At 36.6% G+C, this 26,101-nt stretch overlaps 1 protein-coding gene across 1 annotated transcript in view; it reads right to left on the bottom strand.

Annotated features, from left to right (window-relative positions):
* Positions 1 to 5,692: 5,692 nt before the first annotated feature.
* The window catches only part of LOC108778624 (inactivation no afterpotential D), a 37,092-nt gene continuing 16,683 nt past the window's right edge, over positions 5,693 to 26,101 (bottom strand). Inside the window, exons 4-20 of the mRNA XM_018545845.1 lie at positions 23,574 to 24,678; positions 21,458 to 21,562; positions 20,878 to 21,003; positions 13,018 to 13,103; positions 12,464 to 12,677; positions 12,171 to 12,261; positions 11,613 to 11,809; positions 10,515 to 10,609; positions 10,344 to 10,410; positions 9,580 to 9,681; positions 9,426 to 9,497; positions 9,158 to 9,326; positions 8,643 to 8,797; positions 8,172 to 8,330; positions 7,408 to 7,542; positions 7,151 to 7,324; positions 5,693 to 6,284 (exon numbers count right to left, since the gene is read on the bottom strand). Coding sequence (XP_018401347.1) covers positions 7,154 to 7,324; positions 7,408 to 7,542; positions 8,172 to 8,330; positions 8,643 to 8,797; positions 9,158 to 9,326; positions 9,426 to 9,497; positions 9,580 to 9,681; positions 10,344 to 10,410; positions 10,515 to 10,609; positions 11,613 to 11,809; positions 12,171 to 12,261; positions 12,464 to 12,677; positions 13,018 to 13,103; positions 20,878 to 21,003; positions 21,458 to 21,562; positions 23,574 to 24,678 — 3,049 coding nt within the window. The 3' untranslated portion in view covers positions 5,693 to 6,284; positions 7,151 to 7,153. The remainder of the gene's footprint in view (positions 6,285 to 7,150; positions 7,325 to 7,407; positions 7,543 to 8,171; positions 8,331 to 8,642; positions 8,798 to 9,157; positions 9,327 to 9,425; positions 9,498 to 9,579; positions 9,682 to 10,343; positions 10,411 to 10,514; positions 10,610 to 11,612; positions 11,810 to 12,170; positions 12,262 to 12,463; positions 12,678 to 13,017; positions 13,104 to 20,877; positions 21,004 to 21,457; positions 21,563 to 23,573; positions 24,679 to 26,101) is intronic.

Raw genomic sequence — 26,101 nt, forward strand, 5'->3', positions numbered from 1 at the left:
AATTACACGGCTTAACTTTTTCTCAAGTATTTCAATATTTGTAATCGACGACTAGTCGATGATATTCTTTCAAATTATAATACTTGCTGCACTACTCACATCTGTTACAAAGAATATATTACTATTATTATTGAATTATTTATAGTTTAAACACTGGGAAATGTTTATCGATCCCAAATGTTATTAGGATTAGGATAATTCTTCCTAAAAATGAAGAATTAACTGATCTTAACATTTTTATATTGCTTTTCACGCTGAAAAACAAAAATGAAAATAATATAAATTTAAATAATAAATCTAAGTATTAAAAGAAAGTTTAATTAATTGATTAAATCTTACTTTCTTAGATAGTTACTATTGTTATTAAATGAAAATTAAGGAAAGATACATTATAAGATAGATACTCAAGTTTTGAATTAGTCATTACAAACATCTGCGAAAAGCGTGTCACTTTGAAGTAAAAGCTGAACGTCCAGTGTGTCGACGACCACCAATTGACGTCAACTCGCGCCAGTCGAATATTCTCACACGTCGGCTTTTCGCCTTTCTCTCTTGACGTCCGATTGTCAAAGCGATCAGCAAAACTTTCAGGGTCAAGTTCGATTTCCGAAGCGCTCACTCGGTCGCGCGAACTCTTCTTGCTAACGCGTGGAATTTCACGCTTCACAAAAGAATCGAACGATCCCGCGTCGCTCCATTTCGCCCTGTGGAAGATACGCGGATGACCACAGATTTTCTTGTTTTTCCCGGTATACGTACTTCATGCACCAGATAGCTGTCACCGCATGATTAATTTTCTCCCGTGATTTAGGCAAAAGTTATTTTGCAGAACTTTCATAACTCCCGTTATTGTGAAATTAAGATGTTCCACAAATAACTCTTGGAGATTAGCGATACACGCTGCGAAAATGTAAAATCGCCTCGCTTTCGCGATCCTCCGTAAGTGAAATCATCTCACACGACGACAATCAGGATCTAATAAGTATTTCATGAGCTTGAATCGCGCCAAGCGTAAGATAATTGCAATATTAATTAGTAAACGCCTATTCGAGCGAGGAGATGCCACGCGACGTGATTTATATCCAGCATCGCCGTTGTTTTTCTTATTTCAAAAACGTTTTCTAAGTGGGCCAAAGAAATTGCTTATCGGCAGCAGAAGTGGGTCACCACTCTATAATGCACAATTAATTAATCGGAAAAGAGCGCGTAAAAAATGACACGTGCACCGCCGAAATTTCGAATCTTTTATGAAACACACTGGGGTCCCGCAGATCGATATTCGATCTCGAATGGATGAAATTGCATTCAGACGCACGTCGAGAAATAAAATTTATTCCAAAGCAATTCTCATAGCGAGTTTTCCGCGTTCGCGATTGTTCTCTCGATTGTGACTTCAAAATAAAACTTTTGCAAGTAAAATGGAAATATTGCGAAAAATGTTGATTTTTAGTTGTTTTTATATACTCTCATAATATATGCCGAGAAACGTAGGGATTATATTCTGAAACATGTTTTGCAATCACGAGACGTGCTTTCAATCTGGAAGTGTTGAAGTATTTAAGAATATATTTTTATTGCGTAATTTGCATTTACATCTTACGATAAACAGACACTTTTTAAAGAAAGGATCTTATTATGACAAAAATATCTTTGCGAAAATTGGAGTAGGATTTTTTTGACTTATTTTAATGTATATCATCATTAATAAGGTATAATACTTATTTAAAAAACCAATTTTCCGCGTTCGTTAATTGTCTTCTCGATCGTGTGGGTTCAAAATAAAATTTCTGCGAGCGAAATGGAAATTGCAAACATTGTTTTTTAGTACTTATATGCTGAGAAATATAAAAATCGTATTATACGAAATATATGTTTTCAGTCATCTGCGATTTTACTTACCTTAATATGCTGCCGTTGTCGATTATTAAGACAACACATAAAAGATAAAAGTAACGTAAGGAGATTACTTATGCAAAAATAACAAACATCATTTACTACAACATTGCAATTAATGCTTTTAATAGATCTCCATTTCTCTCCCCCCCCCATTTCTTTTTTACTCTCAGTAGTGCCGCGCTACGATGATCATGACGTCGACTGTAATAATCATGATAACAATAATCAGGACAATAACCGTGAGCCGTTGGTTGTAAAATGGCATCGGACCTTCTAATTTACTTATTTAAAATACATGATTGCGAGAGAGCTACACGAAATATTTTTTATTATTCTCTCGTTCGTTTCACTTTTTTCGAATTTGATCACAGTGGACCATCCATGAACCGCACTCGAGCCATTTTACAATCGCCCCGCTCGTGTGCAATAACGCTATTAATAATTGTACAATAAATGCACATGTGAACAGAAACTGTAACTATGGAGGATATACAATATCGAAGTAGTCGTATAGCCGCACGTCAAACCATTTTCGAAGTTGTGTTCACGCACGAGCGCCACGTAATCGCGCGTTAGAATAATTCAAGGTAAATTCGGTTTAAGAGATTCCTCTTTAGGTCCCGAAAAAATAAAGTGTTTCTAGGAATTTTTTGAAGAAAACCATTTATGCAAACATTTTTAACCTTTTACACGTAAAAGATATATCTATATTTCATGAATGTCTGTAAATTTTTTCACCCATATTTTCTCCTCCTTTTTTGGCTAAGAAAAAAACGTTTGATTTAAGTAGTTTTCTTTACAAGATTTTTAAAAATACCTTATTTTTTGGCCAATAAAAAGGAATTTTCCTTAAGATGAAAAATGCCTCCCGCGCAAACGACAGCGAAATTGGAGTTGCGAATGGAATTTCTTCGGTCGAGCGACGCCGTTGCAATCATTATCTCCTGCTAATTGAAAACACAATAGTGATTGTACGTGCATTTCCGGAACAGCCGGCAAACAGGAGTATCTCGCGAGTCTTTTGTGATGTAACTTTACACCGAAGAACCGATGTTTGATGTATCTTCGATAATCCGATATTGATGTAATGGGACGCAACTTCGAATCTGGTGACGCGAAATACAGACCAGCGATTCTTGTGATGGACTCTATTCGCCTTCCTCCGCACAGCTAACGCTAGACGCATTTATATTCTATGCCTCAGATAAAATTCTCTAAGAACGCGCCGATAGCCCGTATGACTATCGAGTGCTGAAATATTTTCGTTACATCGTAGAAACGCGACAATTATCGTCATCGGTTAATTTTAATCGATTTAAATAAATTTTAAAAAGCGGAGTAGGTAAGAAATATATGAAGTATTTTGAATAAGATTCTAAACTATAATAAATAATATATGTATACATACGCATATAACGATATATAATAAGAAGAGTAAATTGACAGGTTGCGTAAAAATGAGAAGAAAATAAATCGACTAAAATTAAAAAGAATTTTTGCATTAAAATAGATGTATAAAACTGAAAAATATAAAGAAACAGTTTTGCATGTTTGTGTAAATTAATATAGATAAACTTGAAGAGAAAAATGCTTGATGTGTGTTCTCATCCAGTAAAAGTTCTCTTTTTCATCGATAATTATTATTATTAATTAATAAAAATAATTATTGATCAATAATAATTATTATTTGGAACACGCTTTTCGATTTACCAGATTTGCTCTATTTCTCTGCTGTTTGAAAATCCAAACCTTAATACGCGATAACGCATCGTACAATACACAATAATTAATTCTTTATACAACTCGTCGTAATATACTATATAATATATAATAATAATGATCATACAACTAACAGTTTTTATAATGTTATTCACCTTCGAGACATCGGCCCGAGAAAGGATCAATGTCTTTATAAACATATCTCTCTACGATAAACTATACGAGATTCAAATGCAAAACGTTCTTTAAGAACGTGCAACCACTCACACGATGACGGATACGAGTGACTCGTTAAATTAAAACATGTTCCGCGATTCCTATTATAGATTCTGTACTTATATATTATTCATATAATTATTTATTTATATAATTTCTTTTTCTGTACTTACTTTTTTTGCTTTCTTTCTCTGAAAATTTCTAAGCTATGTGTATCATAAGGACTAGTTACATGATAGGATTTAATTTAACTATGTGTACTCAACAAGCCAGTCTAGCTTTTCGACGTGTCGTCTGCCGTGTTTGACGGCGGTCAAAGCATAAGGAAACGCTTGAACACTCGGGATGATATCTGCCATCTGTTGGTTTGGTGTTGGGAAACACCTCTCGCGATTGTACGGCAAGATCGCGCCGGACATGATCTCCGTGCGCGCGTCTCCAAGCACTTACAGCTAAATGATCCTCTCGATCGACGTTTCGACATTCGGTTTGCGACCGTTTTCCGTTTTTTTGTCGATCTATATTCGAAGATTGTGTGTATGCGTGTACCTCCCCTTGTCTTACATCTAACATTTTTTAGGCGATATTCTACATCGATTGCTATATCAACGTACGAGCCACTTCGAAGCGATATCCATGCGCGAACGAAGTTTGCGCAAACACTTTACTGTTCAAGAATAAAAATCCATCTATTGATCGATATAGCGATTTCAACGTCGACGTCAAATAAAAGTAATATTTCATATAGTACAGACTTCCAAGGGACGTCCTAAAGATATCCAGAGAACGTCTCTATATTTCTTAAACATTCTAAGAACGTTCCTAAGATGTCTCTTGGATAAAAAATATGCTGTATATAAAATTAATGTTATAATTTCGCATTCAACAATGTAACGTCACGTGTTAGAGCTTAGAGCAGAAGTATAAATTCTTGCATAACGCATAAGACATAAGAAAATCAACCCATCAGATTATTTCATTTCATGGAAAAAAGGAAATAAAAGATTTTGATCGGTTAATTTTCTTGTGCATCACATATTATGCATTATACAAGATGTGCTTCTGCCTTTATATTAGATTTGTTCTTTTTAGCTGAATTTTTTGCATGGTTCTCATCTCTTTTCTCGTTTTTCATTCAACATGAAGAGAAAAGAGAAACGAGTCATGCAAGAAGTTCATCTAAAAACAGCAAATCTATTATATTTATATTATTAAATATGAAATTATAACATTCATATCATGTTACTTTAAATTTGTGTCGACTGGAAAAGCATCTCATATCGCTTATATCACTCTGGCTTTGATTTGTAAGTTAAACTGCGTAAAATTCTACTTACGAATTTTACAAAATTGGTGTATCTTATTTTACGCAAGCATGGACAGATGAAAAAAGCTTTTTACAACGGTTGATGTAAATATGGGCGTCAATATAAAGTTCTCTCGATACGCATTTTACCGGCATTTTAACTCGTACATCGTTCTGTGCTTCTTATTAATATTAAAAAATACAATATGCGACAATATAGTAACGCTATGGCGGGAGCGGCCGCGACGCGAGCGAGAGCAATAATTAAGGCGTGAAACGCCGGAACGTCGATCTCGGGCTGGACTAGAGTCTTATCGTAAAAAGAAAGGAAAAAGAGGGAAAAATATTTGACGTATCGAGAAAACGCGCGCTACAATCGGTCCTACTATCTCTGCTTGCCTTAAAGTATACGCAAGATGCGATACGAAATGTACAAGCGGATTCGATTTTGTATCGGGGATACAAGGAGAACGGCGCTAGTCCGAAGAGAAAGAGACCAGATCTGAATGATTCCGTGACTTTTTCTCTTCACGAGCCTCGATTGTAGACTTGCGGATTATTATCGATTTACCTGCCCTACGGCTTTCTATGCCGAACGAGACAAATATTCGTCGTTATTGAATTCTCGTCTTGGCGATAACGTATTATCTCGTTATATGTAATTATAATAATGTGTATAGAAGATATTTTTTGTATCGACTATTTGCACGAGCGCGAACATCGACAGACGGAATTGTTTACGGATTCGATTAATGGCCAATCGACCCGTGTCGACGGGATCTCACTCGATTTGATACCCTCTACAAGTTGGTTACAAAAATTCTCTCCTCTGCCGGCTCTCGGATTTTTATCTTATTGATGTGTACGTTTGAGTCATCGCGCTCTATCGTGCTCCGTCTTCTTCGTTCTACTTTTCTCTGTCTCGTGTTGCACGCAAGTCTGCGAGCTTGAACGGCAAGATCGATTGGCGACGCTGGCGTGTAACTAGAGCGAGTCGCGCAATTCTATACGCGGCTCTTGTAACAAAGATACTCTTAGGGTTTATCGAGACGTTATTTTATCTATGTATATCACACTAGAATCCACGGTGTCTGCAGGCGCTTCTTCGTACGTCTGGACACACGTTGAGAGTTCCGCCCGCAGAACCCTGAAAAATATATACAATTCGTTAATAATCATTACCGTCGAGTCATGATTGCCTTGGTTAGAGACCCTCAAGTAAGAGTTAACTCAGAATGCGTTCTACTTCCTAAGGAACACATCAAGTCAAGAGAAAGTCAAAATGATCTTCTCTTGGATAAAAGTCAAAATGATTTTTAATTACAAAAATTTGACTGTTTATTGATAAAAATCAAAATAAAGTCATTTTAATTTTTATGTGTTCTTCGAATTAGCGTTCGCAAACATTATTTCATCCTTGTTGTTTATCAATAAATGTTAAATAAGCATGAAATAATGTTTATGAACATGTTGCGAACGCACTCAGTAGTCTCTTTATTAGCAAAAAAATATGATGGTATTACAGAAAGTATAAGATGGACCACATAAAATTTATGAAAACTTATACTCTGCAATAAAAAGTTAAATATTGTCGCCATTTTATCTCAAGTGTCCAGATTCTTATACCTGAGGGTTTCTATATAAGTATTGATTATAGATTTGTACTTTTTAAATCAAAAAAATAAAATAGGTGTCGGATACATTTTGAATACAATTCTGAAATATACTGAATACAAATCTGAAAATAATTTTATGTTGTATTAAAATAATTATGTGGGATATTTAAGCTGCAATTTGCCAGAATAAAAAATTGTTACAGCATTGTTCATTATACTTGAGTTCCTTATTTATTTTGATAGCTCTCAATAAATTTTCAGATCTGTATCTATTATATAATTCAATTTTTAGATATTTCAGTGAAGTCCTTCTTTCGTGCAGCTTTTATACATATATTGTATACTTTGCTTAATATTTTAGATATGATTGCTTAGTTAACATGTAAGTAGATCTTACCTGTCATTGTTTGGCGGAATGATACCTAGCTAGCTTCATTTGCAGCGGATTAGATATTTTCATATGAAAGGCGATGTCGTCCAGGGAAGCGTCACGAACGTCCAATCCACCGATCGCTACAAGTTGATCACCTTTGCAGATCTTGCCGGTTTCGATAGCCTGACCGCCTGCTGTCTGTAGAACAGAAATCAATAGAATGCGATCAGCGTAAATTAATTATTAAACATAGATATATCAGGATATAGAACCGGACTTACTAGCTCCTTCACGTAGACCCCCTTGTTACTCCAGAACGCGGCGAAACAGAGACCAGCTCCTTTACCGCTCTTTTTCTGTATCTCAACCTCGTATTCCTCGGCTGGTTTCTCGTGGCGCAACACCGTCATCATGATCTGTAAACGAACAACAAAATCGCGTCACGCTCGCTCAATCAATTGAACGAGGATATATAATTTATATTGTTTATATGTATAAATTATACCGTTTATACACGCTTGGAAAATTGGTATCAAATTTAACACATTTCACGTGTCCCAAATGGAATCACTTAAATTTTTATATTTAACACAAGATGAGTGTATTAGAAGGTAACAAAAAATATTATGTAAAAAATACAAAAATGCAACATTGACACAATTTGTAAAATTAACACATTTACGATGTTAAATTAACACATATTTTTTAATACATTCTTTTTAAAACGTTTGTTTTAAAATATATTATTTTTATATTATATTTGTTCACTTATTCAGATTGTATTTTTTTCAGCGTCATTTTGACACTGAAGAAATAGTATATCAATTTTATATAAAATGAAGTAATATAATCATACAAATTAACACTCGGATATGTTAAAAATTCAACAAAATTTTAACAAAGACTTGAGTATACCGACGTAAATACAAAATATCTTTTACTGTGTATAAATTATGTTTCAAAAGAACATTTTAAGACTGTTCTATATCTTCTCTTCGTTCATTAAAACGACGGTGATTATTTAACAGAGTATAATGTTACGTACAGTTCCAGGAGCTTGTTTCAGGACTGTCTCGCGAGCTTTGTCGTGCTCTATCTCCGTAAAGCTTTCGTTGCCTATGTTGAGAATTTGATCGCCTGGTTGTAATCTGCCGTCCTTTCCAGCTGCACCTTCAGGAGACACGTCCAGAACGAATACCCCGTTCTAGAAGAATTATTATCTCTCAAGAATGCAAATATTAACATCGATAGTTATCTAAAATTTACTAAATTATTATTTTTGAAATAATATATCTGTATATCTAACTTATGATATTCGTAAATTTATCATTTTCTCGACGCATCAGTTTGTGTTGATTTCTTTCTCTTATATGCAATTATACATATATGTATATTAGAGTCTCATTTTAACAAAACGTCTTACGATTAAAAAAATAAAAGAAATTTTTGAAAGGTATTGCGATGCAACATCATACGAAGTAAGTTACATACATGTTGAAAATTATTAAATACTCACACAAGGAGTGTTAGAACCGCCAGCGATGTAGAAACCTATACCTTGATTCTTGTCCTTCTGAAACTCTATCGTCGCTTCTTTGCCGACTTCGACCTTGCAAGTCTTGGGATCCTGTCGTACCTTCTTCTCTTCTGGTTCCACTGGTTCCTTGCCGGCTAATATTGCAATAGCGGGGAATCAAACATTGAACACAAAATTATAGTTTCAAGAACAAAATGTATGCGTGTGCATTACGAGATTTTTCGTAAATAAAACATATACGGAAAAAATGGTTTTGTCAAAATATCTAATAATTTAGCTAGATACAGAAATCTGAAAATAATTTTGTTGGACCGTCAAAATAATAACGTAGAACGCTTAAACGATGATAATAATATTAAACAATTTTAACATTCCAGCAACCAATTTAAACGTTTTATATAATTATTTTGATGGTTTAACAAAATTAGATACTTTCAGATCTGTTTCTAGTTAAATTTTTAGGTGTTTCATCAAAATCGTTATTATAAAGACACTAATCTCATTATTGAACTCACTCTTTTGTGGGGTTTTCTGTGCAACCGAAGTTGACAAATCATCCTTGAGTTCTTTAACCTTATCCTTCTGTTTCTGTTCTTTATTCTCGTTAGGATTGCAAACTACTAGCTTAACGACGCCTTCCGCTTTCTTCAATAATTCCGTCGCCTAAAAAAAATTAATGAATAAAGATTGTTTAAATATGTTTAACACCTCAATTGGTAAAATAAATCCTTATTTAAAGAAAGAAACATGAAAAATACGAACCTCATCGTACGTGCGGCCTAATAAGCTGTCTAGATTAACGGCTAGGATCATGTCTCCCACTTGCAATCCAGCCTGAAATATCAGTCGCGTTGTAAAGTACATGAGTTCCGCTTAAAATAGGTCTCTCAAGGTCGTAAGTACGAGCGAAAATTACCTGTTCCGCTGCACTGCCTTCTTGAATGTCGGACACGAAAATGCCTTGTCCTACGGCTAGATGTTTTCCTTCGATGATCATTATGCCAAGGCCGTATTGACTCTACGAGTTGATCGCCAAATTAATATCAGAAAGCAAGACTGCGCAAAATATTGATCGGCTGATCAATTTCGTATATTGTAATTATAGACACTTACCTTCTTCACTCGCACGTCACGAACTCCTTTGTACTTTTTAAAATCTATATAAACCTGTAACATGTAAAATGTCGTCTATATAATGTTTCACGGCAATATGATACAGCTCTCAAATATTCCAAAGTATAGAATTACATAATTTTATCTTATAAAGAATGTTCAAATAAATGTACAGTACTTTTTATATCTTTTTCTTATCGCATGATCTATTGGACATTTTGTATAATTTAAACATAATTTTTACATTGATGCTCAACAGATTTGAATATTTAAATTTGTCCTTTTTCAGATGATAAATAAGCTCTCCTATTTATTAATAAATAATTTAGCTCTTTTATTTCAAAATATTCACAAAACATTCATCAAAATTTGTCATCATTCGTTTATACGTTCATTAAAATAATTATACAGTACACTTTTTTCTTCATAGTCGAACTGTTAATTGCAACACGTCAAGTGTGTTATTATTATGGAACGCTCAATTGCTTTTCATTGATTATTTTACGAGTACTGCAACTGGTACGATAAAGGTAAAAAAAAAAAGGTGGACGCCGCGAATTGACTTACGTCATCCAAGGTTGGTGGAAATTGGACTATCGGCTTTACGGCGATGTCGTCGACAGCCTTCGATCGTCTGCAACCAGGACAGGCGAAATCCGTTTATAGTTTTAATGAATTTTGTTATACATGTCGTCTCTACATCATGTTACATCGCGGAAAAAGCTCTGAGTATCTCACCGATAGACGATGATTTTGAAGAGAGTACCGGCCATGCCTTTGATAAGAGCGGAAGCATTCAGATGACATCGTCCTTGCAATACGTAGCCGTTTACCTAAGTGGAACAGAAAATATTTTATCTATTTTTAGCATTTATCATTTTGCGTAATCGAATAAAACAACAAAACGCGACTTGTAAAATACCAGCCAACAAATAAATGTAACATTTTTTTTATTATCTGCAAGTTATATGTATACGCTACAAAGATAAAAAAATAATGTTAATATAACTAAAATAGAGGCTTATGCGTGCACATGTGCATGCATATATGACTTAATTTTATCTGATACTTCTCTTAACTCACGGATAATTTGCAAAAATTATTATAATTTGTTTAAAATTTTATATACTTAAAATTCTAAATATTTCAATTAAACATGACAAGTAAATATTGACAGAATTTTTCATATAATATTTTAGAAATTCTATGTAAAGTTCAAAATTTTTCAGAATTTCTAAATAATAACTTTTTAGAAAGTGTCTCAAATTTTGCATATAAATTAGAACACTTTTTAAAAGTACCAAAAGAGTATATTTTTTTAAAATTTTTTATACATAAATTTTAAAATATTCTGAGATTTCTCATTCTACAAAATTCCTGATAAAATCTTATGAGATCTAAAAAAAAAAGTTTAAAATATTTTTTCAGAAATTATGAAATGAGAAATCTTAGAATATTTTGGAATTTGCATTTATGAAGTATTTAAAAAAAAAAAAAACACTGACTTTCTCGGTATTTTAAAAAATTGTTTCAATTTTTGTATATAAAAACTTTGACAAAATTTTCATTATACAGGCTTTATTTTTATTGTATTATTTGCAATAGAACTGCTCGGCTTAGCAAATATATACGTTCTAGACGAAAGCGTCGGTGTTGTGTTATTTTCTCGAGAAAACCCGCAACGCGTAACGTCGCGTCGGACGTGCGAGTTAAACGGATTATAGGACGGCGCGTGAAACGAAGGTTAAACAACCCGACGAGGTAGCAATCGAGGGGAAACCGTGGTCGTAAATGGCACATCGTAAAAACGCGGGAGGGACAGCGCGAAATACCCACCTCTAATATCTCGTCACCGATAAGAAGCCCGCCATTTTTGTGAGCTGCACCCTTCGGATTGAGACCGCAGATGAAAACCGCCATTCGATTTCTGTCCTTATGCCCCGCCAGAGAAATGCCCAAACCCCGCCTGTCTTTCTCGAGGGTGACCATCAGCACTTTGTGCCCGAGATTCTGGTACTTCTTCTGAACCTTTTCTGTAAAATTAAAAAAAAAAACGTTCTCGCGTCTGGGGGATGGAGATCGATCGACCACTGCGACTTTGACCAACGAATCATCCGAAGCGCACACATTAAACTTTACATATTTTAGAACGATTTTAGAACGATATAAGCTAGCTATCCTTCATATTAATCATGCGAATTGATTGATCGTTCGGAGAGATAATAAAATTCATTATTAACGGAATTTCACTGTTAACAAATACTGAACGTGATGGAGCGATCACACAGAATAAATATCGATCTCTTCAGAGTGACGTAAATAGTATATAAATATCAATTCCCAATTGTTTTTGAATCTGTTGCTATTTATATTTAGTACGGAACCGTCACTCACTGGTCGTGTAACCGAACTCGTCCTCTTCCTCCGGATCCGCTTCGATCTCCGCCTTCGTGCGCTTCACGTTTCCGGCGCTTTTCCGCGAGATCTAGAGACAAGCGATTTTTACAATGTGTTATTATCGGCTGCTTATCTTTTAGGAAAACACAGTCGGCGCAAACGTCGTTCTATCCTTCTTGACATTAAACGAACAACGAAGGTAGAATGACATTTGTGTCGACTGTTTCTAAAAAGAATAACAACCATTACAGCACTAATGAGAATTAGGAGTCAGCTTTTTGCTCGGTTACCTCAATGCCGCTTTTCGTGTAGACGTTTCCCTCCAGCATACGCGTGTCCTCCTCATCCTCGGAGCTCTCATCTGAGGAGTACTTGGGTTTTAGTGGAGGCTCCGCGACGGTAGTTGCAGCGTGATCCTCCCGCTCTTCACTGACTTCGCGAAGGATACCCTGATTCACAGGTGGCGATGGGGCTGTTTTCCGAATAGACTTCTTCATGGAGGATCTTGAGAGATACAACGTATACTCAGGAAAAATCAGAGCATTCTAACACCGACTTGTCACATAACGCGCAATACTTGTGCACGAGAGATAAGCGATAAGGTAAAAAAATGCGCATTTTTTATGAGCATTCGTATCTATAAACTTCTAACCTAACCTAATTTATAATTCTATTATAATAATAATAGGATTTCTATTGTAATGATAAATTGATATAAGAATTTATTATTTATAATAATAAATATAGATGCATATATATAATTATGATGATCTACACTAAATAGCTTAGATAACTGAAAGCGAGAGAGTTGAAAATAAAACTTAGAATTTCTATATAATTATACCTTCGCGCACTGGGAGTCGAGCCATCCGAACTTTTCGAACTTTGCCTCTGGGATTCCCCGCGCGAAACGACGTCCTCGAATCCTGGCTACGCAACAAATAAATTGACGTTTTCAGAAGCGGGGGATTAAAATCTTCTCCAGTGTGTCAATAAAATATTATCTACTCCAAAAACACACATACACGCACGCATACACACCAACTAAAAGTAACATCAATATTACAATATGTGTTATGTTACATTTATATTATTGAGTGCACTGAAAACAAAATTACTAAATCTTAACAAATATTTCTTTAAATAATACTAATTGTAACATTTAATGACATAGTAGATAAATAAATAAATATTTACTCAATATTATAAAAATATATATTACCTATATAAAATAAAATATATTTTAATAAAACAAAAAAATAAAAAATATTTTATAAAACAAAAGAATTATAGATAGATTAATGGTTCTTGAACCAAATAAATATATATTATATTTAGTAAATATTCACTAAGAAGTATTTCGAACAAATATTCATTAAACTTTAATATTTTTATATGCAAAATTATAATGTTGATGTAATGTTACAGTTAGTATTTGCCGGGATATGTCATAAACTATATCGATAAAATTGAGATTTATTTTATGTAGTACTTTCGAAGATGATGTGCTTGCAAATTGAAATAAATGATTCCTTAAGAAATTATTTGTAATTACTAATAAATGTTGAAAAGCATAATTATCTATATACGTAAATACGTTATTATAAAAAACAAAACAGGAATTATTATTAGGCCGAGGTTAAAGCTCATATGAGCAGTAAATACGATTATTCTTACGACCGCGCAACCTGCATTAATTTAATTAGGACAGAAATAAACTTTACCGCAAAAATGCAGTCAGCGATTCAATTAAAAGAATTAATTAGTGCGGAACATCGAGTGTCCCAACGCGCAGCATTTCTCCCGCGCCATTTTGCCAATTAATACAGCAATTGTGTTTGTTCCTTATGCAGAAAGCTGAGGGGAAACACGAATTGTGCACCGTCATTTTTTAATTGATCATGATAAACGAATGTATAAGCTACTATGTAGTCAATCCTACGATTTTCACGCATTCAATAACATTCATTTATCAAAGATTTCGTTAAAACTCCGATAATTTTATTTATCGTAAAATTTGTTAATGTTTGTCAAATCCAGAAATAACATAACATTTAAAATATAATCACAAAATGTTTATATATAATAAAATATTTATAAAAAGAGCAATCATGAGAAAGTAATATTGTTTAAGGATCAGCGTCTACAAAAAAGTAACTGAAATGAGATATTTTCCGTATTAAAATATTATATATGTATATATATGAAACAGAGTTCACTAAAAAGTTAATATTTATTCAACAATTTTGTAGTTTAAATTCAATTTTTCTTATTTTATATTTCTTTTTAAAAATTTGGTTTTCTTTTATGTCTACTTTTTATTGAAATATAAGTTTGAATTCAAGTTTTAAATTGCCGTCAAACTTTGTATATCGCTTTCAAATACAAAGTAAAAAAATCTGTAATTTTTCATTTTGTTAAAAATTTAATTTTGTTGATGTGTGTAATACATTCTTAACATTATTCGCTAATCATTATTACGCGCGAATTTTTAAGGATAAAAAAGTTAAGTCGAGAAAAAATTGTATAAACATATATATATGAGGAGACCGACCTGTATTACTTCTGGCGTGATGGATCTCGCGGGCGAAACCGGCGGTGGTTTATGGCGAAATGCCGTCGGCGTTCCAGGACTGACACCTGAAGACGACGATGTATGACTCTTGATGGTTTGTTTTCGAGCTTTGGAATCCCTTTCCTCCTGGACGGCGCCACCGTGCTCTGGACTCTGCAACAATTCCAAGATTCTATCTTCCATCTTGAAATCTTGGAGTTGCACGCAAACCAGCTTAAGTTCATTCCAATGTAACATTATCCCCGACAGCGTTCTCGGAGCTAACGTTGCTTATTGCGTCAGAATGTAACACAGCATTAGTATTTAACATAAAATTATCGACACGCGACATACAAAAGATTTTTATAACTTGTAAACTTGTTACGATGACACACAATGCTATTAATTCAGTTTTTCTATCAAACTCAGACAAAGAAAATAATAATAAAATAATATATAAAATTTACATTTAAAATATTGCAACATTTTTAATTTTAATTTTAAATGTAAAATAAAATACATACACAGTCATGTATACGCACATACACACATTGGTAGAAAAAGCTAAATACTTTCAGAAGAAAGAGGAAATTGAAGTAGACAGCAAGAGGAAGATATATAGTGCAGATAGTCTCGCGGAGTTGTTTGAAAGAGATCTATACTTATTTTAGTAACTAGAGATAAACTGTGCAGACCGTCTAGATAAACCGGTCGGAATGAATTAGTACAACGGAAATATTTGCTGAGCATCTTGAATTGTTGCCAAAGTAACTGCAATTGAACGAGTTTAATTCCGTAACGTGTAAAACTGAATGGCGATGCACACTGGATTCCCGCGATCTCTTCTTCTCCTTTCCATGGCCGAAGGAGGAAATCGATTATTTTGTGAACATTACGATTTTGTTTCATAAATATATATAAGTCGATGTAAAATGATAAACATTCAGAGAACTACGCTGCCGGAACGCAATGGCGATTCTTCATAATAAATAATACGAACATCCGTGCGAAAACATTGGCTATAAAAATTATTTATGCATCCCATGTGTACGACTCTGTTTCCTTTCGCTTGTTTTTTTTCGCATACATTTTACGAAATAATCAACTGAAATATGCGGACAGGATGTATTTCACTGGCTGGATAGATAGCAGTAACGAAAAAGCACCCGTCTGTTTTCGACAATCTCGACAAATTCGATGCAAATCAAATTGAGCACGATGCGACAAATTTTGATCACCAGATGCAACAGTATTACATCGTTTTTAGTAAAAGCGATATCCTCACTCGTGTTTTTCGTAGTTTTTCTATAACAGCAATTCGTACAACTCATTTTGTTGATTAACGTCCTCTTTGTTCTACGAGATGAATGTACGTCAATGAAGAACTCTCTTATAAACACACAAGAATAATTAAAAAGTCGAATATATATATATATATATATATAGTAACACCAATCGCAATCGGTCAAACAAAATTGGTCAGCCTTGACTCTCGCCAACGCGGATTATTAAATTTCCTTCCTCACTTTCGATCAATCAGAATGACAGAATATGACACACGTTTGCTCGCTTCCGCAGCTTCTTTTGGTGTTACTTGGAACACTCGATTCCGCTCTTTTATTCGAGCTTTCCAGTAGAGCTTTCCGAGAGCACGCTCATAATCTACAACGTAAGTCAAAGTAAACCCGATTTACGATGCGATTTACGATTGTGTGCGTACACACGGTTTTCACGAACGCGGTGCATCAGTTGCATCTCGCGATCTCACGAGGCTATATATGCGCTGACGAGAGTTAAGAGACTGGCGCGCGTGTTCGTGATCGTCGAATTTCAGTGGAAAATGTCTCGACTCGTTCGTTCCCGTTTTGATAACGTACGGCGAAAGTAACGCATTTGCGTCCAAAGAATCGGCGCATCGCGACGCCTCGTGACGACTGAGCCGAGTGACATCAGGTAAACCGCCGTCGACCAAGCGGTTTCGTGCACGAAACTGAAGTTGCCGGCAAGCGAGGGCGAGAGAGGTCGGCGAACAGAGGGATGGCGCCGTCCGTGTTCATAAGGGGAGGGGGAGAGGGGGGAAATAGGTTCGTCGGTGGTCCATGGTGTCGATGATGGGCGCGCTCGGTTGCAACGAGGTGAACCACTCTTTCCAACGAACCGCATCAACTCATCCCGACTTTCACTGGCCATCAGACGAGTGCGACCCTTCTCTCTCGTCATCTGTTCTTTATCGATAAACTTTCTGAACTGGTGCGCACAGTGCAATAAGTTGATATTACCAAACAAATACACGTTCGTTTCATTTCAACTTATTGCACTGCACCGTGCACTGCGCCACTTTAGAAAGTTCATCGATAAAGAACAGATGCGGTCGCTTATTATCTAATTCTCCCTTCTGCGCCACGTAAAAGGAAGAAGTACGGCGTTTAATTGAGAGAAATCATTGGTACCTACAATTTTAGGATCATCCTTATTCATCGATCAATTTTAAATACCCCAACGGAGTGATCACAATCGAAAAGATTATATTGCGCAACTTCGAAAGATTTACAAAAGTCTGTCGTCTAAGTTTATTATTTTATACATGATTTTGTTTTTCAAGAATAATATTTCGTAAAATTCCGTTTTAAATCCCGAAGGGTGCGTAGGAATTTAAGGATGTAGTTCCTATAAAAATGAATATCATATACATATATGTATATAAGATAGTCCAATAAAGTCAATATTTATATCTTTCAATATAGTTTAAATGTAAATTTTCCCTATTTCATCTTGAATTACTTTTTAAAAATTTGTCTACTTCTTATTGAAATAATTTTTTATTCAAGTTCTAAATCATTGTCAAACCTTTTACATTACTTTTTAATACAATACAGAACATTCTGTCATGTTTTCGTTTCACTAATTTTTGTATTTTGTTAAAAAATGCAATATATAAAAAATATATATAGCGCCACCAATAATATTGTGTATGTGTGTGTGTATACACATATGTGTGTGTGTGTGTGTAAACACACACACACACACACACACATACACAGCTTAATTATAATATAATAATAAATGGAACGTGCATCTTTTGATATAGTCGTTGCATCACGGATATTATTTAAAACACATCTTTACCAGCTTCTCATCCCTCATCTCCTATGTTTGTCCTGACTTTACATATCTCCATTGTTGTGCCCCCCCCCCTCTCTCTCTCTCTCTGTGCTTCCCTTTGCTTCCCCTTATTGTAGAGATTTATTGGAAAGATCGACCGAGTGTATCATACGCGTACAAGAGCTGTTCGCCAATAATGGGTTTTCATGTTCTCTCTTTCTTCCTCCACTTATCTCTCTTGTGCTTTCCCTTGTCCTCTCTCTATTCTTTAACGCCTTCACCGCTCCTTCCTCTCATTTTCTCTCTCCGTCCTCCGATTCACTCACGATCGCGTGTGTATATCTCGATATCACCATTCTCTGCAACGGCGGTTCCGATGGAATCGAGCACACGGCCGATTGAAATTTCGGGAAAAGTCGATGTCGTTTTCAGAGACTGCCAATCGCGGACCGTGTGTTTCGCCAACCCTCCCGTGGCTGTAGCAAACAGCTGCTATCATGGGACTTGACACTTACGTTAAAGCGCAATGCACAAACCGGGTAGCGAACTTGTCTTTCCCCGGCGTTCGTTTCGGGCTAATTTCAAGGCATCAAAAAATAGTCCGCGCTCTTCGGTGAAGCCAAAAATAACACGTCGGTTGTCGATGATCACGATCGCATGGAAGAAGTTATATTAGGCCCCGGTAGTTCGCTATTGAATAACGTCAATGCATGTCGATGCTCGGTGTTAATATTTAGCCGCCCAAGAGCTCGGATCGCACTGGATGCGAAGGCCATGTCATAGCCGTGATAGATTGTTATATAAATTTTTATCATCAATACTACGAGCTGATTCGTGGTACTCCACCGATATTGAAATGATTGAGGTCCGGTTTTTCTTTATCTATAGTTAACTTGTAGTTTTCTAACTTGTAAAAATTGTGATTTTCGAGCTACGATTAATCACTAAACTAATGATTTTGTATACACTCTGAAAAAATACTACATTTTAATAAATATTTATTTGAAACAATAGTATTGTTTAGTATTACTTAATAGTAAATTTTTTCCTATGCAGTGTGTGTGATAACTATAAAAATTATTCACTACAAAAAATTATCAGTGGTTAACCATAGATAGGAAAATAAAACCATTTTTACATTATCATAAGGTTAAGCCTAACCACAAGTTGATCAGCACATGGAAAATAGGGTCACACAAACATTAACACGTGCAAGCGTGAAAGAGCGCATTAACAATCAGAGACGTCAATTTTAAATTTATATATTGGCACCGTGTAACATCGTCTCGCACGTGCGATCTTAAGATCAGTGCAAGAAAGACGAGAGAGCCCGACGTATCCCATGCTTGAAGTCGTAAAAATTCGCGATCGCCAGATAAGATTTGCGATGGTGCGGCGTGATAATAAAAGTCGCCGTGCAGTGGAATTGTTTGCGTTACGCTCCGCGAGGCTTCTCGGGGTCTGCTCGTGTATCGCTGTATATCGCTGCTTATCGCTGCGTATCCCCGCATTTCGCAAGTACCGTGACACAGTATCCCCGCATCCAGCGTATTTCCTGCATCCAATTTCGTGTAATGTGTCTATCGGCGACGCTTCGGAGGCAGGCGACGTTGAACGGCGAAGCGCCTAGGGTCGCTGCCATTCAATGACATTACGGAGTTCAATTTCGTCCTGCGTGGGTCTGATGACGGCGATAACGTCCGGTTAGCGAAATCGATCGTCGGGTACGGGTTAATTGCGAGGTGAAACTTTCGTGCTTTGCAAATCGAGTCAGCCTCGCAGCGGTGCGCGGACTTATAATGGCAACCTTACCGAAGGTCGTAGCGAAATCTGGCTTTCCGTTTTGCGCGTAAATTGTCATTAAATCCACAAGGAATAATCCTTAGATTACATTGTGAAATGTTAAAAGAACGAACCGTTAGAGACTGCAAGATAGAAATTGGATTATGAAAGTTTATTTAAATTTGGTATTACCACTCTGGTTCTGTTCATGATTGCGTTTCGAGAGAAAAAAACCACGACGCGTGGTTTCTGGAATCAGACATGCATACAAGTTCGCGCAGAAATATTTAAGCACTGTCCCCAAGGAATACATAAAAATTATAACAAAAAAAAATCAAAGTCACTTTATTTTTATTCTTAACGTTAATAAACTGTCAACTTTTGTAACAATAAATCATGATTTTGACGTTAAAATAAAATCATTTTGACTTTCTCTTGATTCGGTATGTTCCTTGACCTGTTTTTACCAAAAACTCGAATTTTTTTATTTAATTAAATTTGTGTAGTTTTGAAACAATTAATAGTAAGAGGATATTTAATTAAGAAGACATTAATAACATATTACAGATATGATTTGATTGCGCGAATATTATTAAAGATAACGCGACAAGTTCTTCATCGTCTATTAATTAATATCGTGTCTTAATAAGCTTTGACTGAAAATATCAATTCTACTTGGCACGCCAACCGTATTTCAAATTACTCTCCCGCAAAGATTATTTAATGTAAAGGAAAAGGTACATCGTGAAAAGTTGCAGACTATAAAACGACGTGTAACGTAAACGTTACGCGAGTTACTGGAGCAATGTCGTAAATTTCAGCGGCAGTAAAGGGTTTAGCTGCACGTCGTGAATTTATTTCCCTCAGGAATGTGGAGTCTTTTTCATGAGCAGGACTAAGGCTTACTTCCAATAGAATATAACAGATCTGCAGGCAAGCGGTGCCTCTTAAAAGAAATATTTAAATTCACTGGCCATGATTAATGTTTGCATGAAGGAAAAAAGTTAATAAAAAAAAAAGTTAGTATACTCTCCCCCAGATCGTCAGATTCACATCTCGTCATTATAATGTACCTCGCATAATTTTCTCGAACGTAACGAAAAAGCGGGAGACACCGATGGAAAATAAAAGACCTCGTCGGAGCGATAAGAGGAGCCAGCGTTCAAGAAACTTTTGTAACGGCATTAAAGCCAGCTGGCAAACTCAAGCTCGAGAAAACAGGCAGAGCGGAAACATCGATATTCTGGATCGTGACCAAGAGCTTACCAAATTCACCAAGGACTGGACGAGGAGGCTGACAGGATTTCCGGCAGCTTGTATAACTTCCACCGCACGCTCGTGCGTACTGTGCCGCAGGTCGACGCCGTCCACCTCAATTATTCTATCTCCAATCTGAAAGCACGCGCATAAGAGCGAATTAAGTCCAGACACAGTCGAGATACGCCGCGGCAATTGTGGACTATTAAATTTTCACACATTCATGAATGCTGTTTAAATCAAAACGCTCGCGAGTTGAATACGAAAGAAGCACGCGGCGAATGCTGCAGTGATAGCGTTAAGATAGCGCAAAATTAAAGTGGAGTTTATACAAATGTATTTTTGCGAAACGAAATTCATAGAGTAAAGCACGCTGAGAGCGTCTGGTACGGTTAAATTAAAACATGTTTGTACAAATGTTAACTTTTGCCGCGATAAAATCTTTATTAAGGCAAGAACCGTCTCTTCTTCCAGCTTTATTAAAGTTTTTATGTTTTTGCAACCTGGAGACGCGCGGGAACTGCTGGGTGGAGAAATACAATTTCCGCGGTCGATGGTAAAGGGGATCGTTTCAAGGAAACTGTATTACCTTGAGACCGCCGGTTCTGCCAGCGGGACTATTCGGCAGAACATTCTTTATGAATATCCCAGAAATGTTCTGCGTCTTGCTGGGTCCGCCGTTATGCAGATCGACCTGAAACAAGAATCGATTATCCCTCAATACCTATTCGTTTAAGACTCTCACTATCCGGCGAGATCGACAGAACCATAATTATAGTCGATTCAGCCGCTGACAATTCACTGTTTAATCAAAGTTAGATTTAATTAGCGTCCTCTACAACTGTCTCTAACTCCGTTAACTCCGCGACCACGTCGCAGGTAGTGGGAATTTGAGACGGATACCAGCCCCCCATCAGTGATTTCTGAACTCCCCGTCCCAATTTCCTCTCGATCATTTATTCTCATTAATCGTCCATTGGTTTGTTACCGCATCGTCATGCGCTAATCAAATTAAAGCAATTATTTAACATCACAATTTAGCGTGTATATTGAATAATCGATTGCATTTTTCCTTCCTCCCCACTCGTGATTAGAGAAACAAACGTATCCCTTCATTTAATTAATTGCAAATTCTATTTTGCGCGATCACACTGCATTATTTATCGGCGGATTATAATCTTTTCACTTAATCCTCGTGTTCAAAATCAATTATTTCTCTGTGACTGGAGGTAGTAAATAATTATACGGTTTAATTGAATAACAGAGTCATGTATACCCAAATGCGCAGTCCGATAATACAATAATTTGTGGAAAACGTAATTTTCAAGAGCTTTTAAGAGAACCATGAGTTGGTTAAAACCAAAGCCGATGATCCTATTATGCCTTCTTGCCGGTTTAACGTCGAAAAACTACTCGGCTGCGCGCTAATGCACTTCAACCGATGCACACGCAACTCGGATATAGCTCGGTGTGCATCGATAAAGAGTTAATTGATTAAATTCTATTCGTCAAACTGGCAATCCCGATTCGCAACCCTCGGTGGCTATCAATAAAAAGCCTTTAACCCGCGTCACACATGAGGAATTCATTCGCGGGATCGCTAGGTCGAATCTATTAAACCCGCGCTTGAAGCCATGAGCGCGTGGCAGTTTATTACTTGTTAAAATCCAACATTAATTATCGGCCCGAATTATTGAATTACAAATGGGATCATCCGGCGCGAGATAGATCCATCAAGACGTCCGTTTACCGATGGCCATCTGGCCCGACCTACTTCGACTTCAGCTCTGTCCGAATGTTTCAATAGCTCCGTCGTTGCATTCCCGATTTTAAAGGCGAGCTGTAAAACACCAAGGGCGATATCGACGGGGCCAACACTTGTCTGCCCGCAGCTATATTCGTTGCGCGCTAATAAAAGGAATACGAAAAATTGTGGCTGGGATAACTGCGCGCGAGAACGTATATAACAATTCAGGATTATCTCTCTTTGCATCGATTGAATGCCGGGAATTTATAAAAATAAACCTTGCAACTCTCTACATACGCGATATTCGCTCATGATATAAATTAGATTTAAATAGATCAATCCCCATATAGAGTAATAAGTGATATGACAAGATAACTGCAATGACGTAATTAGAAGATATTAAATAAAGAACATACTCATAATTCAAGATTGCCTGTCTTTGCATTGATCAAATCTCGGAATTTTGTAAAAATAAACCTCGCGACTACGTGCGATATTCGCTCATGATGTAAATTAGATTTAATTAGTTATTCGATCAATCCCCATAATACAGCATTCATAAGCAAAGTTATAACAAAAGAATTACTGTGGCGCCGTAATTAGAAAATATAAACAAAAAAATTTTTGAAAAGCGCTACTTAATATTCTATTTTCTAAAATTATATTTATGCTTCTTTGTAATTTTTTTAAGTAATGACAATTAATATATATAAAACAGTTCGTGTAACAAAATTTTGTGTGTTTATCAATAATCATTGCTCACAATCAGATGATAAACTGACAGCTGTCTGAGCAGTATTAAAGAAAATTAATATAATCGATGACACATTCCAAAGTTTATTTTTTTTAGAAACATACGTTACTAATGATTTGATGTACACAAAGTTTCGTAGCCATACTTTTTTGTCACCCTTTGTATATTGTCAAATCGCGCTTTTAAACATAAACTACATCGTACCTTTCCACCAACAATGCTGAGTCCTAGGCTGGTCTTCGGTTCTCTGTATATCTCCACCAGTCTTTCGGGACCCCAATGCTTCGACCAGGTGACGTCGCCATCGTGCTCCCTGTGTGTGACGGTCATGTCCCCTTTGCCCTCCACGAAGACGACAGTTGGAAACTTGCGTGGCGAACTCGAGCTCGACGAGGGCGAGCTCTCGGTCTTCCTGGAGGTCGAGCTGGCTGGTCTACTGTGATGCGCGTGCTCCGGACGATCGGCGCTCGCTTGGTCAGCCTCGAGCAGCTCGTCGTCGCTGCATTGGATCGCCTTCGACTCCTGGTAGGTCTGTACCTCGACCTCACGCCGCGGGCTACGCAGAATGTCTTCTCGGGAAGAGGATCTCGACCTGTCGGACGATCTCGTGGAGATGTCTTCCGGGATGCACTGAATGCTCTTCGACTCCTGCGTTTGATCCGCAGCGTCGCCTCTCGTGATTTCACTCAGATCATCCAATGAGCACTGAACGCTCTTGTTCTCGCCCTGAGTCTGCGTTTGTACTTCCCGTCTGGGACTCTGGAAATACCTCTGGCCGATGTGGAAGGGGCTGATCCTGGGCAGTTCCTCGCACGAACTTATTACACTCTGTTCAGGGCTGCACTGCGTACTCTTGGATTCCTGCACAGTCTGCGTTTGTACATCGCGCTTCTCCTTGGGCGAATATTGCGTTTCCTTGAAGCTTTGCTCGATCTCGCCAAGACTTTCCTCGTAAACTTCGCGGGTCCACCTCTCGGATACTTCCTCAGGCAGGTCTTCTAACGAAGAGGTGAATATCTCGTGGAACAAATGGTCCGATTGGCTCTCGAGTGTCTGGCTTTGATACTCGAGCGCGTGTTCTTTGCAGATCAGGTCCTCTTCGTGCTTACAAATCACTTCCTCCAACAACGGCGAGCGTTTCTCCCGTGAAGGGGTCGTCTGTTCGTAACTACGTGCCTCTCTTGCGTCCTCCTTAGCTTCTTGTGATAATGGCTCCTTTTGTTCTTCTCTTCGGGAATCTTGCGCCGGAATTGCGAGGTCCTTCGCAACGCGAATGGATCCCTTGGACTCGCGTCGAACTTGGAATTCGCTTGAGAAAACCAGGAAAACCAGAGGTCACAGAGCGGAAGGAAAACCCACGGTCAGTCGACGGCTTCGTGTCTAGAGTTTTAATGATGCGGCAAAAGGCTTCCGCACAAAGCCGTCGCTGACAGCAAATGAATCTTTGGCGTTGTTATCTGATCAAACGTAATTGCGTGCAATGGCTTTCTTAATTGCAGCGACCCGCTTGTTATACGTATAGTCAGCGATATAAAAAGACTGGCCGACTGCCGAGGCCATTCGGTATTGTCGAATATTCGACATTCGATATAAATCAAAAGCGATTGCCTTTATCGCTGGAATTATCTCTCTTCAATACGAAAATAAAATTAAAATAATTCAGCCATTTATATTCTTCGCGAGCGATAAAAAACGCTTTTATGTGCTGCTATTGATGAAAATAATGGATTTAACTAAAAACGAATATGTTTGTGACGATTTATGTTAAAATATAAATAATAGAATCTGCTTTTTTAATCCTCCGTCCGTAATTTGAATCTTATTTGGCACAAGTGAAAACTTTCAAATTCCTTTTTCATTTTTGCTCAAAGTTCAATTTTATTAAATGAAGGTTTTAACATTCGAGTTAATAAAGTATTTGATAATGTTAATAGAGATGTTGAAAAGTAACTCTGAATTTTTCTACACTTTTTGAAAGTCGACACTATTAAAGGAGAAATGGTTCCATTGAGTTAAATAATATTTTGTTATTTCTGTATCAACTTCCATGCAGTTAAAATGTAAATCAATCCATTTGTGTGATTAATTTCAAAATTCCATATTAATAACGCCTATATTAACATATGTACTTAATAACCTAAATTTGAGTAAAATTTAATTCATTTTCTTGAGTTAAACTGTTTAACTCTATCGTTTCGGTTAAATTAACGACATGTTGAATAAGAGCAATGACAATCTACAAAAGTGATTAAAATAAATCAAATTGGATGTAATTTTTGACATTAGAAATTTAACAGTATAGAACAATAAAAGAACTTGGGCTGGACAAAAAATCCACATTGCGGAACGAAAGGTTAATTGGCTCGACAAGAGAATATTTGTTACAGGAACGCAAGATTGACATAATTAATACGAGAAGTAACGGCACGTGAAGGATTAAAATATTTTCTTGTTTCTTTATCCTCTTTGCCTCTTTGTAAAATAAAAATGCAATTAAAAGCATAAAAGTTTTACATCACGATATCTCTCACCGACCCTGTTTCTCGTAGCATGCAATTGAAATGAGAGGATTGTATAACGGATGATAATATAGATGGGCTTATTGTTTGCCTGTGTTGGAGCGATATTCTCGATGTGGAACGTGCGCACATTTTCGATATGTACACACGCGAACACAGTATAAATTCCGCGCGGAAACGTGACAGACCTACCGCTGTGTTTGCTTTTAGCAG

This window comes from Cyphomyrmex costatus, unplaced genomic scaffold, assembly GCF_001594065.2.
Source record: "Cyphomyrmex costatus isolate MS0001 unplaced genomic scaffold, Ccosl1.0 scaffold505, whole genome shotgun sequence".
In the NCBI taxonomy this organism is placed as follows: Eukaryota; Metazoa; Arthropoda; class Insecta; order Hymenoptera; family Formicidae; genus Cyphomyrmex; species Cyphomyrmex costatus.